This window comes from Aquarana catesbeiana, linkage group LG03 (assembly GCF_042186555.1).
Source record: "Aquarana catesbeiana isolate 2022-GZ linkage group LG03, ASM4218655v1, whole genome shotgun sequence".
NCBI classification, from domain to species: Eukaryota; Metazoa; Chordata; class Amphibia; order Anura; family Ranidae; genus Aquarana; species Aquarana catesbeiana.
The window spans coordinates 130,930,719-130,944,551 of NC_133326.1; the positions used below are offsets into that span (position 1 = coordinate 130,930,719).

The following is a 13,833-nucleotide window of genomic DNA, read 5'->3' on the forward strand; positions in this document are numbered from 1 at the left end:
CAAAAGAAAGCTCTATTTGAGGAAGCAAAATTATAAAAATGTTGTTTGGGTACAATGTTACATGACCGCGCAATTGTCATTTAAAAAGTGACAGCGCTGAAAGCTGAAAATTGGCTTGGGTAGGAAGGGGGTAAGTGCCTGGTATTGAAGTGCTTGAGGACTGGCAGACTCTAAGTTGCTGCAACAGCTGGCTGAATAGCTGAACTGGCCAAAGAAAAGGAAGTCTTTAATAGTGACTCCAGTTTCTTGTCAACGGGGTCCTTCAAGCCCTCTGCATTATCCACCAGACAAGTTAAGTTCTTGTTTAACCACTTCAGCCCCGGAAGATTTTACCCCCTTCCTGACCAGAGCGTTTTTTGCGATTCGGCACTGTGTCGCTTTAACTGACAATTGCACGGTCGTGCGACGTGGCTCCCAAACAAAATTGATGTCCTTTTTTTCCCACAAATAGAGCTTTCTTTTGGTGGTATTTGATCACCTCTGCGATTTTTATTTTTTGCGCTATAAACAAAATAAGAGCGACAATTTTGAAAAAAAAAAGCATTGTTTTTTACATTTTGCTATAATAAATATCCCCCAAAAATATATAAAAAAACATTTTTTTTCCTCAGTTTAGGCCGATCGTATTCTTCTACATATTTTTGGTAAAAAAAAAAAAAAAAAAATCGCAATAAGCGTTTAATAATTGGTTTGCGCAAACGTTATAGCGTTTACTAAATAGGGGATAGTTTATGGCATTTTTATTAATAATTTTTTTTTTACTAGTAATGGCGGCGATCAGCGATTTTTATTGTGACTGCGACGTTATGGCGGACATGTCGGACATTTTTGACACATTTTTGGGACCATTGTCATTTATACAGCGATCAGTGCAATTAACCACTTGCTTACTGGGCACTTAAACCCCCCTCCTGTCCAGACCAATTTTCAGCTTTCAGCGCTGTCGCACTTTGAATGACAATTGCGCGGTCATACAACACGGTACCCAAATGAAATTTTTATCATTTTTTTCCCACAAATAGAACTTTCTTTTGATGGTATTTGATCACCTCTACGGTTTTTATTTTTTGTTAAAAAAATTGAAAAAGACAGAAATTAAAAAAAAAAAAAAAATTATATTTTTTTTATATTTTGTTATCAATTTTTGCAAACAGTTAATTTTTCTCCTTCGTTGATGTACGCTGATGAGGCGGCACTGATGGGCACCGATAGGTGGCAGTGATGGGCACTGATGGGTGGCGGTTATGGGCACTGATGGGTGGCAGTGTTGGGCACTGATTGATGGCAGCACTGCTAGGTGGCACTAATAGGTGGCACTTGTGGGCATTGATAGGTGGCACTTGTGGGCTTTAATAGGTGGCACTTGTGGGCACTGGCAGATGGCACCTTCCTCTTCGGGACCGATGTCCCTTTGACATAAGCCGGTGATCGGCTTTTTTTTCCTCCTCACGCTGTCAGCATGAGGAGAAAACGAAACCGATCACCGAGCTTTTGTTTACATCATGTAACCAGCTGTCATTGGCTGACAGCTGATCACATGGTAAGGGCCTGGGACCGGCCTCTTACGCGGATCTGTGATCATCCGAGTCTCTGTGACTCGGTGATCACAGCGCGCACACCGCGCGCCCTGCAGGGTGCGCGCGGTGCGCGTGCATAGGGGAGGACGTCATATGACGTCCTCCCGGAGTTTGAGGTCCGCGCTGTAGCCGTCATTCGGCTATGGCCCGGACCTCAAGTGGTTAAAAATGCACTGATTACTGTGTAAATGGCACTGGCAGTGAAGGGGTTAACCACTAGGGGGCGGGGAGGGGTTAAGTGTGTCCTAGGGAGTGATTACTAACTGTAGGGGGATGGGCTGTATGTGTGACGTCACTGATCTCTGCTCCGATGACAGGGAGCAGAGATCGAGTGACACTTGTCACTAGGCAGAACGGAGAGATGCTGTTTACAACGGCATCTCCCCGTTTGTCCTCTCCGTGAGGCGATCGCAGGTATCCCCGCGGCGATAGAGTCCGCGGGACCCGTGACCCGACTCACGGAGCTCCCGGCCGGCGCGCACGCAATGGCACGGCGGGCAATTCAAATGGACTTACAGGTACGCCCATTTGCCCAGCCATGCCATTCTGTCGATGTACATCGGCGTGCGCCGGTCGGGAACCGGTTAACCACTTGCCGACCGCCACACGCCGATTTAAGTTGGCAGAATGGCACGGGCAGGCAAGAGGGCGTACCCGTACGTCCCTTTGAATTTGACGCTTATAGGACGCACCGCGGGTCCTGCAAACTCGATGTTCGCCGGCGGCCTGCGATTACAGCAAGGAGAGGCAGAACGGGGAGATGCCTATGTAAACAAGGCATTTCCCTTTTCTGCCTAGCAACATGACAGGGATCTACTGCTCCCTGTCATCGTGAGCAGTGATCTCTGTAATGTTGTAGTGAGCCCATCCCCCCTACAGTTAGAACACATCCAGGGAACACACTTAACCCTTTAATCGCCCCCTAGTGTTTAACCCCTTAACTGCCTGTGTCATTTATACAGTAATCAGTGGCTAGTTGTAGCTCTGATCACTGTATAAATGTCAATGGTCCCAAAATAGTGTCAAAAGTGTCCGATCTGTCCGCCATAACGCTGCAGTCCCAATAAAAATCGCAGATTGCCGCCATTACTAGTAAAAAAATAAAATAAATAAAAATCCCATAAATCTATCCCATATTTTGTATACGCTATAACTTTTGCGCAAGCCAATCAATATACACATATTGCGATTTTTTTAACCAAAAATATGTAGAATACATATCGGCCTAAACTGTGGAAGAAATTATTTTTTTTATAAATTTTTAGGGGATATTTATTATAGCAAAAAAGTAAAATATATTGCTCTTTTTTTCTTCCAAACTAATAAAAACCGCAGAGGTGATCAAATACCACCAAAAGAAAAAACTTTATTTGTGGGGGAAAAAAAAAAAGGACGTTGTTGCACTACCGCACAATTGTCAGCTAAAGCGACGCAGTGCCAAATCGCAAAAAATGCTCTGGTTGGGAAGGGGGTAAATCCTTCCGGGGCTGAAGTGGTTAAGGAAGAGACTGCCGCATCTACAGCTGGCATGCTTCATTTCTTAACAAACTTTTCCACCATGGGATATAAAAGGGAAAACCTCTTGGGAAGACCGAAAATCCTGTCAGGATTTTCCCAATCAGCATACACCCTCTGTTCCAACAGTGGGTGAAGGGGAAAGCCTGTGTGGCTTGAAGAGGCATCAAGGACCCCAAACAGGACCAGGGGGGCTCAGAAACCTCTGCAGGAGGCAACTTAAAGGCAGAACGAACCATCTCGTTAAGAGCCTGGATCAAAAGACTCTACGACTGAGAGGCTGATACCAACTGGACATCTTCTGGCCCAGATTGCTCAGAAGCAGACTCATCTACCAGGCCCTCCACAGAATCCTTGGCATTTAGCTCTTCCCCATCCTCAATCCATTCCTGCTCCAAGATAGGAGGCCCAGGTAGGGAGATCTGTCATGCTTCGTACCACCCTGTGAGATAGAGGCAATCATGTCAGCAATCTTGTCCTCTAACATGTCTGAGGGCAGATCATCCCTGGTGATAAAGGCTGAAGTAGCAGCGTTGACCGTAGACACAATACCAGACAGGTGCAGCGTCTCAAATTGCCCAGAAGCCTCTGGTCTTTCAGTGAATAAAACACTAGGGTTTCGACTAGGCTCCTCAGGAGCTATTGAAGACATAGATGTCCCCTTCCCTGTAATGTAAGTCCCGCTCCTCTTTTTTAAAGACATTGCAAGCCACAAAAAGGGAGTACCTGGGTTTAGTATTCACATACCCCAGAAGGAAGACCCTTTAATAGGGCTCACCAAGCCCCTATGCAACAATCCTGCTAAACACATTAGACTGCCAAGCAACACCTGGTGACTTACGTGAACCAGGTAAGGAGAAATGAACTGCTGAAAATTTCTAGTCCCCTGGAAGCACCGCATGTCTGCCATACTCCGCTTAAACAAGCTGGCTGTGACCTGGGACCTTCCGCGCATGCGTGCGGGGGTTCCAGCGAACGGACGCAGGTGTATTAGCAGATGACGTGAATCTTCGAGCACCAAGATTAAGCTATGGTGCATGCGCGGCTCTATGTGTGCACAACGCCTATGGCGAAGACGTGTGCGCCATGGCCACCAAACAGCCGCGAACACTTGTGCACTTTGGCCAGCGCACGTGGGCCATGGCCAACCAAGATGCACAATGGCGCAACCTCGTGCGCGAACCATCCATTAAGAAAAAAAAGATACTTTTTGCAAACAAAAGCTAGCCCAAAACGCCCCCCTGTGGTCACCGCACACAGGTGTCCAGCCTCTAGCCAGCTTGACTGATTGTTACAATCACTGGGGCACCCCACAACAAGTAAATAAGGGGGTTTTTCTTACCCGTCCAGGCACAGGGCAGCTGTAGAAACTAAGAGCCCAATCTTCACCCACCACGGCGGGTTCCATCACTTGGGGATCTTCAAGGCCTGGGTACCCTTTCATGTTTTAGGGTCCACTCCCTTGAACCTGTAAAGCACCCTGGAGAAATGCCTTAGCTCTGTGGTGTCGAGGATTCCACTACGCAGGCAAAACCTCGCAGGATCCTTGCGTATTCTTTGTGAAGCTCGCGTACTATACATTTAAGAATAAAAGCTTTTCTTCAAATGGATGTGATCGGTCAAGCCCTTGATTCATTTAAGAACCGTTTTTGGGACTAAAGACCTGGAGCTCAGAGAGCTCAACAAAACGTGCCCATCCACCTTGCAGACACAGGTAAAAAACTGAAGTACTTTCTGTATGGAAGGGTTTATATAGGGGCAGACTTCCCGTCTAAGACTTTGTCTACCAGTGTCCATTCACCTAGAAATGGCGTATAACCCAGTAGGTAATGAATAATAGCCTAACACTATGTCCCATGATGTATGATAAAGAAATAAAAAATAAAAGCCATCAAACAATCATCATGAAAGTACATAGCACAGTACTTAAAAACCAATGGAGAGATTTAGATCAATAAACTAGGGTACACTTTGTGCTCAACACTCCATAATCAAGACTACTTTAGACTACCTTGATCTTACCTGTCCTGAGCACTATTCTCCTTAGATGGTCTAGGCCAGCTGTCTTACTCACCTGTTTATATTTTCTTCCAACTCCTGTATCCTGTCCTCTGCTCTTTGGCGTTCTTCCCTCAGCTGTTGCTCCAGGACTGACCTGACATGTTCATGCTCTGTACTCTGTTGCTTCAGTTCCAGATATCTATACAGAAAGAAAATAATTTTTTTAAACAAAATATAAGTGTGGTATTTCAGGGGTAACTGTTATGGCATTGGGAAAAACACCTCTAAGCTAATGCCAGTTTTGGGGTTCAGTATGTGTTAATTTTATGGGTTAGTGTAGAGGTCACTTTTGAGACACGGTTTTTGCATTTGTTTTTTGAATTGGGTGCCTCAGGCCAAAAACTAGCAGCACTGATGCTGAAAACTGATGGCTTTGGAGCCAGCAGACTAGACTCTATCAGGGAGGTGAAAAACCAAAAACACATAGTAGGTAATTTTTTCATTGTGTGCCTGCTTGTAAAAACCCAGATGACTACCTAAACTAAATAGAAAAAAATAAAATAAAAAAAACTCTAGCTTTTACATATTTTTTTACGTGCGATAGCAGATATAAAAAAAACATCCATTTATTATCACTACAGAAACTGGTGGTACATTAAATTCTCAAAAAAAGTGAAATGAAAGGAAAACAAATGATAAAAGAGAAGTTCGGAAATGCAGAAAAATAAAACTCATACTCGCCTAGATTGGCTGCAGCACCAATCCCAGCTGCAGCTTTCCCCTGCAGGCTCTACCCCGAGAACTGAGCAATCAAACATTACTGATCACTCATTCCCCCATTCACTCTGAGCAGAGAGTGTGTTAATGTCAGTTACCGTCTCTCTGCTCTGCCCCTCCGGTGCTCACCGGAGCACTGGGCTATGGAGGCGGTGGGCGAAGCTGGTTCAAGCTATCAGCGGCATGCTTAGAGGCTGAGACAGCTGCTGGTCTAGGCATCTGGGTGGATCTTGACTGTAAAGTCTGGCTCCTTTCCCAAGCCTGGACCAGCTGAATGATGGATTGCACTCCTGTGATCCATGGGAGAAGTATAGCCAAAAAATCTTTGACAATACTTCTCCTTTAACATTTGACTTCTTAACCACTTAAATACAGCAAACTGTTTTTTGGTATTGGGAGCTGTTCTCGAGTGGGATTTTCATGCCAAACATTAATTAACAGGTGTACAAGCATGTACAGTGAGGGAAAAAAAGTATTTGATCCCCTGCTGATTTTGTACGTTTGCCCATTGACAAAGAAATGAATAGTCTATAATTTAATGGTAGGTTTATTTTAACAGAAAAAAAATATCCAGAAAAACACATTTAAAAAAAGTTATGAATTGATTTGCATTTTAATGAGTCAAGTAAGTATTTGTCCCCTTTGCAAAACATGACTTACTACTTGGTGTCAAAAGCCTTGTTGGCAATCACAGAGGTCAGACGTTTCTTGTAGTTGGCCACCAGGTTTGCAACTCGAACCTTCAGCTCCCTCCACATATTTTCTATGGGATTAAGGTCTGGAAGACTGGCTAGGCCTCTCCAGAACCTTAATGTGCTTCTTTTTGAGCCAATCCTTTGTTGCCTTGGCCGTGTGTTTTGGGCCATAGTTATGCTGGAATACCCATCCAGAACCCATTTTCAATGCCCTGGCTCAGGGAAGGAGGTTCTCACCCAAGATTTGATGGTACATGGCCTCGTCCATCATCCCTTTGATGCGGTGAAGTTGTTTTGTTCCCCTAGCAGAAAGACACCCCCAAAGCATAATGTTTCCACCTTTGTGTTTGACGGTGGGGATGGTGTTCTTGGGGTCATAGGCAGCATTCCTCTTCCTCCAAACACGGCGAGTTGAGTTGATGCCAAAGAGCTTGATTTTGGTCTTCTCTGACCACAACACTTTCACCCAGTTCTCCTCTGAATCATTCAGATGTTCATTAGCAAACTTTAGACAGGCCTGTACATGTGCTTTCTTGAGCATGGGGACCTTGTGGACGCTGCAGGATTCCAGTCCTTCACAGCGTAGTGTGTTACCAATTGTTTTTTTGGTGACTATGGTCCCAGCTGCCTTGAGATCATTGACAAGATTCTCCCGTGTAATTCTGGGCTGATTCTCATGATCATTGAAACTCCACAAGGTCAGATGTTGCATGGAGCCCCAGTCCGAGGGAGGGAGATTTACAGTTACTTTCATTTGCAAATAATCTGTTGTCACTCTCTCACGAAGCTGCTTGGCGTTGGTCTTGTAGCCCATTCCAGCCTTGTGTAGGTCTACAATCTTGTCCCTGACATCCTTGGACAACTCTTTGGTCTTGGCCATGATGGAAAGATTGGAATCTGATTGATTGCTTCTGTGGACAGGTGTCTTTTATAAAGGTAAAAATCTGAGATTGGGAGCACTCCCTTTAAGAGAGTGTTCCTAATCTCAGCTCATTATCTGTATAGATGACACCTGGGAGCCAGAAATCTTGCTGACTGATAGGGGATCAAATACTTATTTCACTCATTAAAATGCAAATCAATTTATAAAACTTTTTTGAAATGTGTATTTCTAGATATTTTTGTTGTTATTCTGTCTCTCACTAAAATAAACCTACCATTAATATTATAGACTGATCATTTGTTTGTCAGTGGGCAAATGTACAAAATCAACAGGGGATCAAATACTTTTTTCCCCTTATTGTATCTATCATGTAACCCTATCCCTAATTAAATGAGTACTAACAAGTAAAGCTAAACTCAAATATAAAAATAAACAAACACACATTCATTAACCACCTGCCACAAAATCTCGTACCTGTACGTCATTTTGCTCAAGTGGTTGTACCGGAGTGATGCCTGCAGCTGCGGACATCACCCCAGTACCATTTTTTGTTATTACAAGCAGCTCGCCCGGGCTCTCCCGTTCCACTGGGAGACTCGAGCCACATGCCGGCACTTCCGCCAGCTGGCCAAAAACTCGAACAAAGCCGGAATCGGCTTCGATCAGGTTGCTGATGTAGTAACCTGGAATCCCGATCTTGGCGTTTTGAATACTTTTAAAAGTGCAGAGGAGGGGTTTGGGGTCTTCTAGACCCCAGATCCCTCCATAAAGAGTACCTGTCACTGGCTATTACTGTGACAGCAATAAAAGTGATCAGATTTTTTTTTTTTTTTTTAAAAGGGACAGTGTAAATAAAATAATTTTTTTTTTTTTTTATTGCGCCCCATTCCCTCCGTGCTCACGCCATATGTAAAGAGTGTTCAAACCACACATGTGAGGTATCGCCGTGATTGTTAGAGTGACAGCAATAATTCTAGTGCAAGACATCCTCTGTAACTCTAAACAGGTAACCGTTAAAATGTTTTCAAGCATTGTCAGTGGAGATTTTTAAGTACCGTAGTTTGTCACCAATCCAGGAGCGTGCGCAATTTTAAAGCGTGACATGTTAGGGATCTATTTACTCGGCATAACATCATCTTTCACAATATACAAAAAAATGGGGCTAACTTTACTGTTTTGTTTTTATTTAATTCATTGAAGTGTATTTTTTAAATTGCATTTGAAAGACCGCTGCACAAATACAGTGTGACATAAAATATTGCAATGACTGCCATTTTATTCTCTAGGGTCTTTGCTAAAAATTAATAATAATAATAAATATATATATATATATATATATATATATATATATATATATATATATATATATATATATGGGTTTCTAAGTAATTTTCCAGCAAAAACTACTGATTTTAACTTGTAAGCAACAAGTGTCAGAAATAGGCCTGGGCTTGAAGTAGTTAAAAATGAACATTTCAACTTACAGTATGAATTTACAAAAATTCATTACATGTTCTTTTACATACAACTAGCAAAAGTATCTGTACTTAATTTCTCTTGATATTATCCCATTGTAATCCCATGTAGAACTAAACATTTGTGCCACATACAGATGATTGGAATTTCTGACAACGGAACAGTGGATTTATTTCTGACGGATGTTTGCTGAAACTTGTCTTGCATACACACGGTCGCACAAATGTTGGAAATTCCGATCTCCAAGAACGTGCTGACATACAACACGTACAACGAGACTAGAAAAAGAAAGTTCAATAGCCAGTGCGCCACCCTTTGGGTCCTTCTGCTAATCTCGTGTTAGTAGAAGTTTGGTGAGAGACGATTCGCGCTTTTCAGCCTCGTGCTTTTACGATCGTTACTGCTCTTCAGTTTGTGCTTGTGGGTTCGTATCAGGTTTTCAGTGCGTGTAGTCAGTTCGCATCTGGTTTTCAGTGCGTGCTATTTCTAGTACGTATTTGATTCCCAGTGCGTTCTTGTCTGCTCGTTTCTGATTTTCAGCTTGTTCTTCTCAGGTTCTTTCTGATTTTCAGTGTGTTCTGTTAGTTCGTTCTGACCAGCGGACCGCTTTGAAAACATGTTGCGGTTATGTACTCGTCATAGAGTTCGTGCTATGTGGGGTCCTTACTTTGACCCAAGCCCAGTCCATGAACAGGGCGGGGAGGAGTTCATAGACGAAGAATTGGTTGTTCCAGCGTGACCAATTCTCGCACATGCCTTTGTTACGGGAGATCCATGAGAATAATCCTGATGATCTCAGGAATTATCTCTGGATGACGGACACAGTCTTTCACCGTCTATTGGCTTTGCTGTCCCCTATAGCACGAAGCAGGTCACCTGCATGTGGCAAGCCATCACTCCTGAACAGAGGCTCGTCACCACCTTGCGGTACTTGGTGACGGGGAGAAGTCTCCAGGACATCAAGTTCTCGACAGGCATCTCCCCCCAGGCTCTGGGGATCATTATTCCAGAGACCTGTTCTGCCATCATTCAGGTCCTGCAGAAGGACTATATTAGGGTAAGTTTTCTCCTTTAACATCACATTCCATGTATTTAATGTTTGCTAATGTATTGTATTTTTTTCATCATTCCATAATTACCATGTTTGTAATATGCTGTGAATGTCCCCTTTATCCTCATGCATGCTTGAATTTTTTAATGCTCCCTTTTTGTCCTTCATGCATATTTGCCTTCACTAACCTCCCCAGCATGCCATCTTGGGCCCATACACACCTATCCTAGTCACTTAATGTATTTTCTCAGCTCCATTGTACTGTTTTACCGTAAACACCCCCTAAAATGTGTACAAATGTTATTTTTGTCCTTAAATTCAGGCAGAGTGCAAGAGGCTTTTTTTTTGGGGCCCAAACTCATTTTGAACCCTCCCCCCAAACCGCTAAGTCAAACGATACCAATCCTCTATCTGCTGACTTTGCCAAACCCATACACACTATACCTACCTTTTTTGTGGTCATATTTATGGATGCATTCATTTAAAGCATGTAGTGAAATGTCCTGCCTGAATACTTTCAAATGGTACCGTTTAAAGTTTTGTTCTCCTATTATTTTGATAGGTAATTGCAGAATGTAAAAATGTGCTTCAATTTGGACAGTGTGTATTCATATTTTTGGATTATGACACTTCTTACCTGTCCAGTGGGCTGCCAATAGTGTAAGTAAGGAGAGGCTGGCCAAAGTAACACACATTATGTATGCATTCAGCTCTCAATGAAGTGGAGAGGGTTACCTGTCCAAAACATCTCCCCCCCTACAATTTTTAAATGGGCCATCGGGGGGGGTAAGGAATATGATAAGTGGACCTTAGATTTTTGCCTTTAAATACTCCTTAAAGTAAATGTTTTATACTTATGTTGGCCAAGACTGTTTGTGTCTAATCTGCTTGCAATGTTATGTGCAAAAGCACCAATTTATTTTTTTCTTGTTTGACTCCACAGTTTCCCTTCAACGCCACAGGAATGGCAGACTATGGCTTCCCAATTTGCCCAGTGGTGGGACTTTCCCTACTGTGGAGGGGCAATTGATGGGAAAGATGTCCACATGCCACCCCCCAACTCGGGGTCATACTATTATAATTACAAGGGGTTCAATAGTATTGTGATGTTGGCGGTGGTGTCAGCGACATACGAGTTTCTCTATTCGGATGTGGGGAAGAATGGCTGGATGTCGGAGTCATTGCCTAGACTGAGTTCTATGGGCGGCTCCATAGTGGTGGCTTGGGCTTGCCACCTGCAAAAGACAACGTGGCTGGTCTACCATTCGTCTTTGTCGCTGATGAAGCATTTGGGCTGGGTAATCACTTGATGCGGCCGTTCCCGATGAGGACCCTCACCCCGGAGGAGTAACTACCGGCTGGCTAGAGCCAGAAGAGTGGTGGAGAATGCTTTTGGGATAATGGCCAGCCGATTCCGCCTGTTCCTGAAGCCGATCAACATGGCGGAATATAAACTAAATCATATAATACTTGCATGCTGCATTCTACACAACTATGTGGCCTCAGTTGGGCCTGAGGCTGGATTTACAGAACAACCAACCACCCTGACGGTGCTTGAAGCTGGCCGTCCTAGCTTGCCCCCCCAAAGTGCGGGTAGGGGGGTCATTGATATACCAGCAAATGTTTGATGAGCATTTTTAAAATAAATTTTTTTGTTAAAATGAAACAATATTTCATTTGATTTACTGCTTGTGTTTCTTTTAGCTGTCTCCTAGGTTCTCCAATGGGCTTTTCTTTTTGGCCATTTTGCAATAGTGCAAACGTAATTTAGTTGATACATGTCTCTTCTTCAGCTAACTATTATGTTGTGGTTCTGGTGCCATTGCATGCGCGCGCCGGCTGGGAGCTCCGTGAGTGGGGTCGCGGGGATAGCCGCGATCACCTCACAGAGAGGACGAACGGGGAGTGCACTTGTAGTTCAAAGTGGATTTGCCTTTAGTAAATAACCCCCATTGTCACTGTAAACACCAAATTACTACAAAAACTGGTACTAAGTATTGAAAGAAGAAGCCACACTTTGTTGAGTATAAAACATTTTACTCTGTGCGCATTCACATGTGCGTTAGAAAAGGGTTTTTGAACAAACCAACATATTTGTTGTATAACATTTTTAGGTTTGACAGTACAAATAGCCTTTTTTGGGTTAAACAGGCATGTTTAAAACCATAAACATACACAACTCTGGAACTTACAAAGTTCAACTTTGACAAAGTGAAGGCAATATCATACATTAGTATGTCCAAACTGTGTTGATCTTGCCGATGGGGTGATGTCACCCCTGTGAAAGCCAAATTTTGAAGATGCACACAAATTGGGAGGTGAAAATGTGGATTTCCCTCCTGATCCCATGCCTAATGTCAACATGTGCTAGTTCTCATCATGGGAGATCACTGGACGTGTTTCAGGGGTGCAACACCTTCCTCTCATCTACTTTAGCTGCAAGGAAGGAGTTGCACCCACAAAACGCGTACCTTGATTTCCCGTGATGGCAGATAGCACATGTTGACACACTGTGTGCATCTTCAAAATTTGGCTTTCTAAAAAATATTTAAAATGTATGAGAATCATAAAAATACAAACAAACTAGAATAATTTTGGGGTGTTTTAGATTCTGCCTAAAACATCAATGATCTTTTGAGTCTTTTTTCCACATCATTGATGTCTTCCTTGATCTTCTGTAAATCACAATTGCACACCATGATCTCCCTGATGAGGATGTGTGCACTTGCACTTGAAATGAGATTCTTCTTCCACAACATCCACATCACCTAAACTAAAAAAAAACCACACCAGGTATTATAAATATGCAGGCATACATCTATTACCTGAAGCTGTGGTCTTAGACACTGACTTGTTGTGGTCACTATTTCGCTCACTTCATAAACCTCTCCTTCCTCCACATTATGAGGTTGTGGTGTTGCGAGTTCCCCTTCTTTAGGAGGTTGGGGGTCCCTGGTGACCTCAGACGTCGCGAGTCTATTCGCCCCTTTGTGAATTAAAAAATAGGTATACTTAGCACGCAGATATTTGAGGCCAGAAATAGGAATATGAAACACTGCTTGGAAGTGACGTATAATTGTCTGTTTTGACAGAGTTCCAAGCTGAAGGCATGATTTTTTTGCTTTTCTAAAGCTGGAATAATTACCTTTTTTGTGCAAGTTTCACACATGTAGAGACCTGTGTGGGACACCCTAAAAAGTTTGTTCTGGTGTCCTACACTAGTGCTCCTGCGTCCTGATGTGTAAACAGCTGCTGAGCGTCCTCTCCTTACACTGAATCAAGTTTGCATTTCATTCTAGATACAAACCCATCTAGACAATAATGTTATAAACTTCTTTTAATACAAATAGGCATGAACAAATGTAGTTAACCTAGTGGGCGAACGAACGTTGTTTACTTCGAACGATTACTATGCCCACGAAGCTGAAACTTGCCATTTTAAGAAAAGCACATGGAGCAGCATGAACATAATAATAATAATAATAATAATAATAATAATAATAAAAGGAACACATGACAAAATACTTACTTTTTTGCAGCACTCTCTTGATTCTTCTGTACTGATCCTGCTCCCTCAATTTGAGGTCTGACCATTGTTTCCTCAGTTGATCCTTGGATCGCCGTACCCCAAAATTCTTCTGCAGACTTTTCATAACTTCAGCCATGATCTTGGCCTTTCTCACATTTGGGTTTGGGTAAGGTCCATGCTTCCCGTCATAGTCGGCCCTCTTCAAGATGTCCACCATCTCTACAAAGGACATATTTGAGGCCTTAAATCTCCTCCGGGATCGGGACGTTTGTGGCTCCGGGCTTTCATCTTTCTCCTCGTTGCTGCTCTCCTCTACATGCACCTGCACT

The 13,833-nt window shown here is 43.1% G+C and overlaps 1 protein-coding gene across 2 annotated transcripts in view; it reads right to left on the bottom strand.

The window, feature by feature from the left end:
* Positions 1–13,833, bottom strand: part of GOLGB1 (golgin B1) — a 123,737-nt gene that overhangs the window by 9,644 nt on the left and 100,260 nt on the right. For both annotated transcript variants that reach the window (XM_073619235.1, XM_073619236.1), the window contains exon 14: positions 5,167–5,292. In XM_073619235.1, the coding sequence (XP_073475336.1) occupies positions 5,167–5,292 (126 nt within the window). The remainder of the gene's footprint in view (positions 1–5,166; positions 5,293–13,833) is intronic.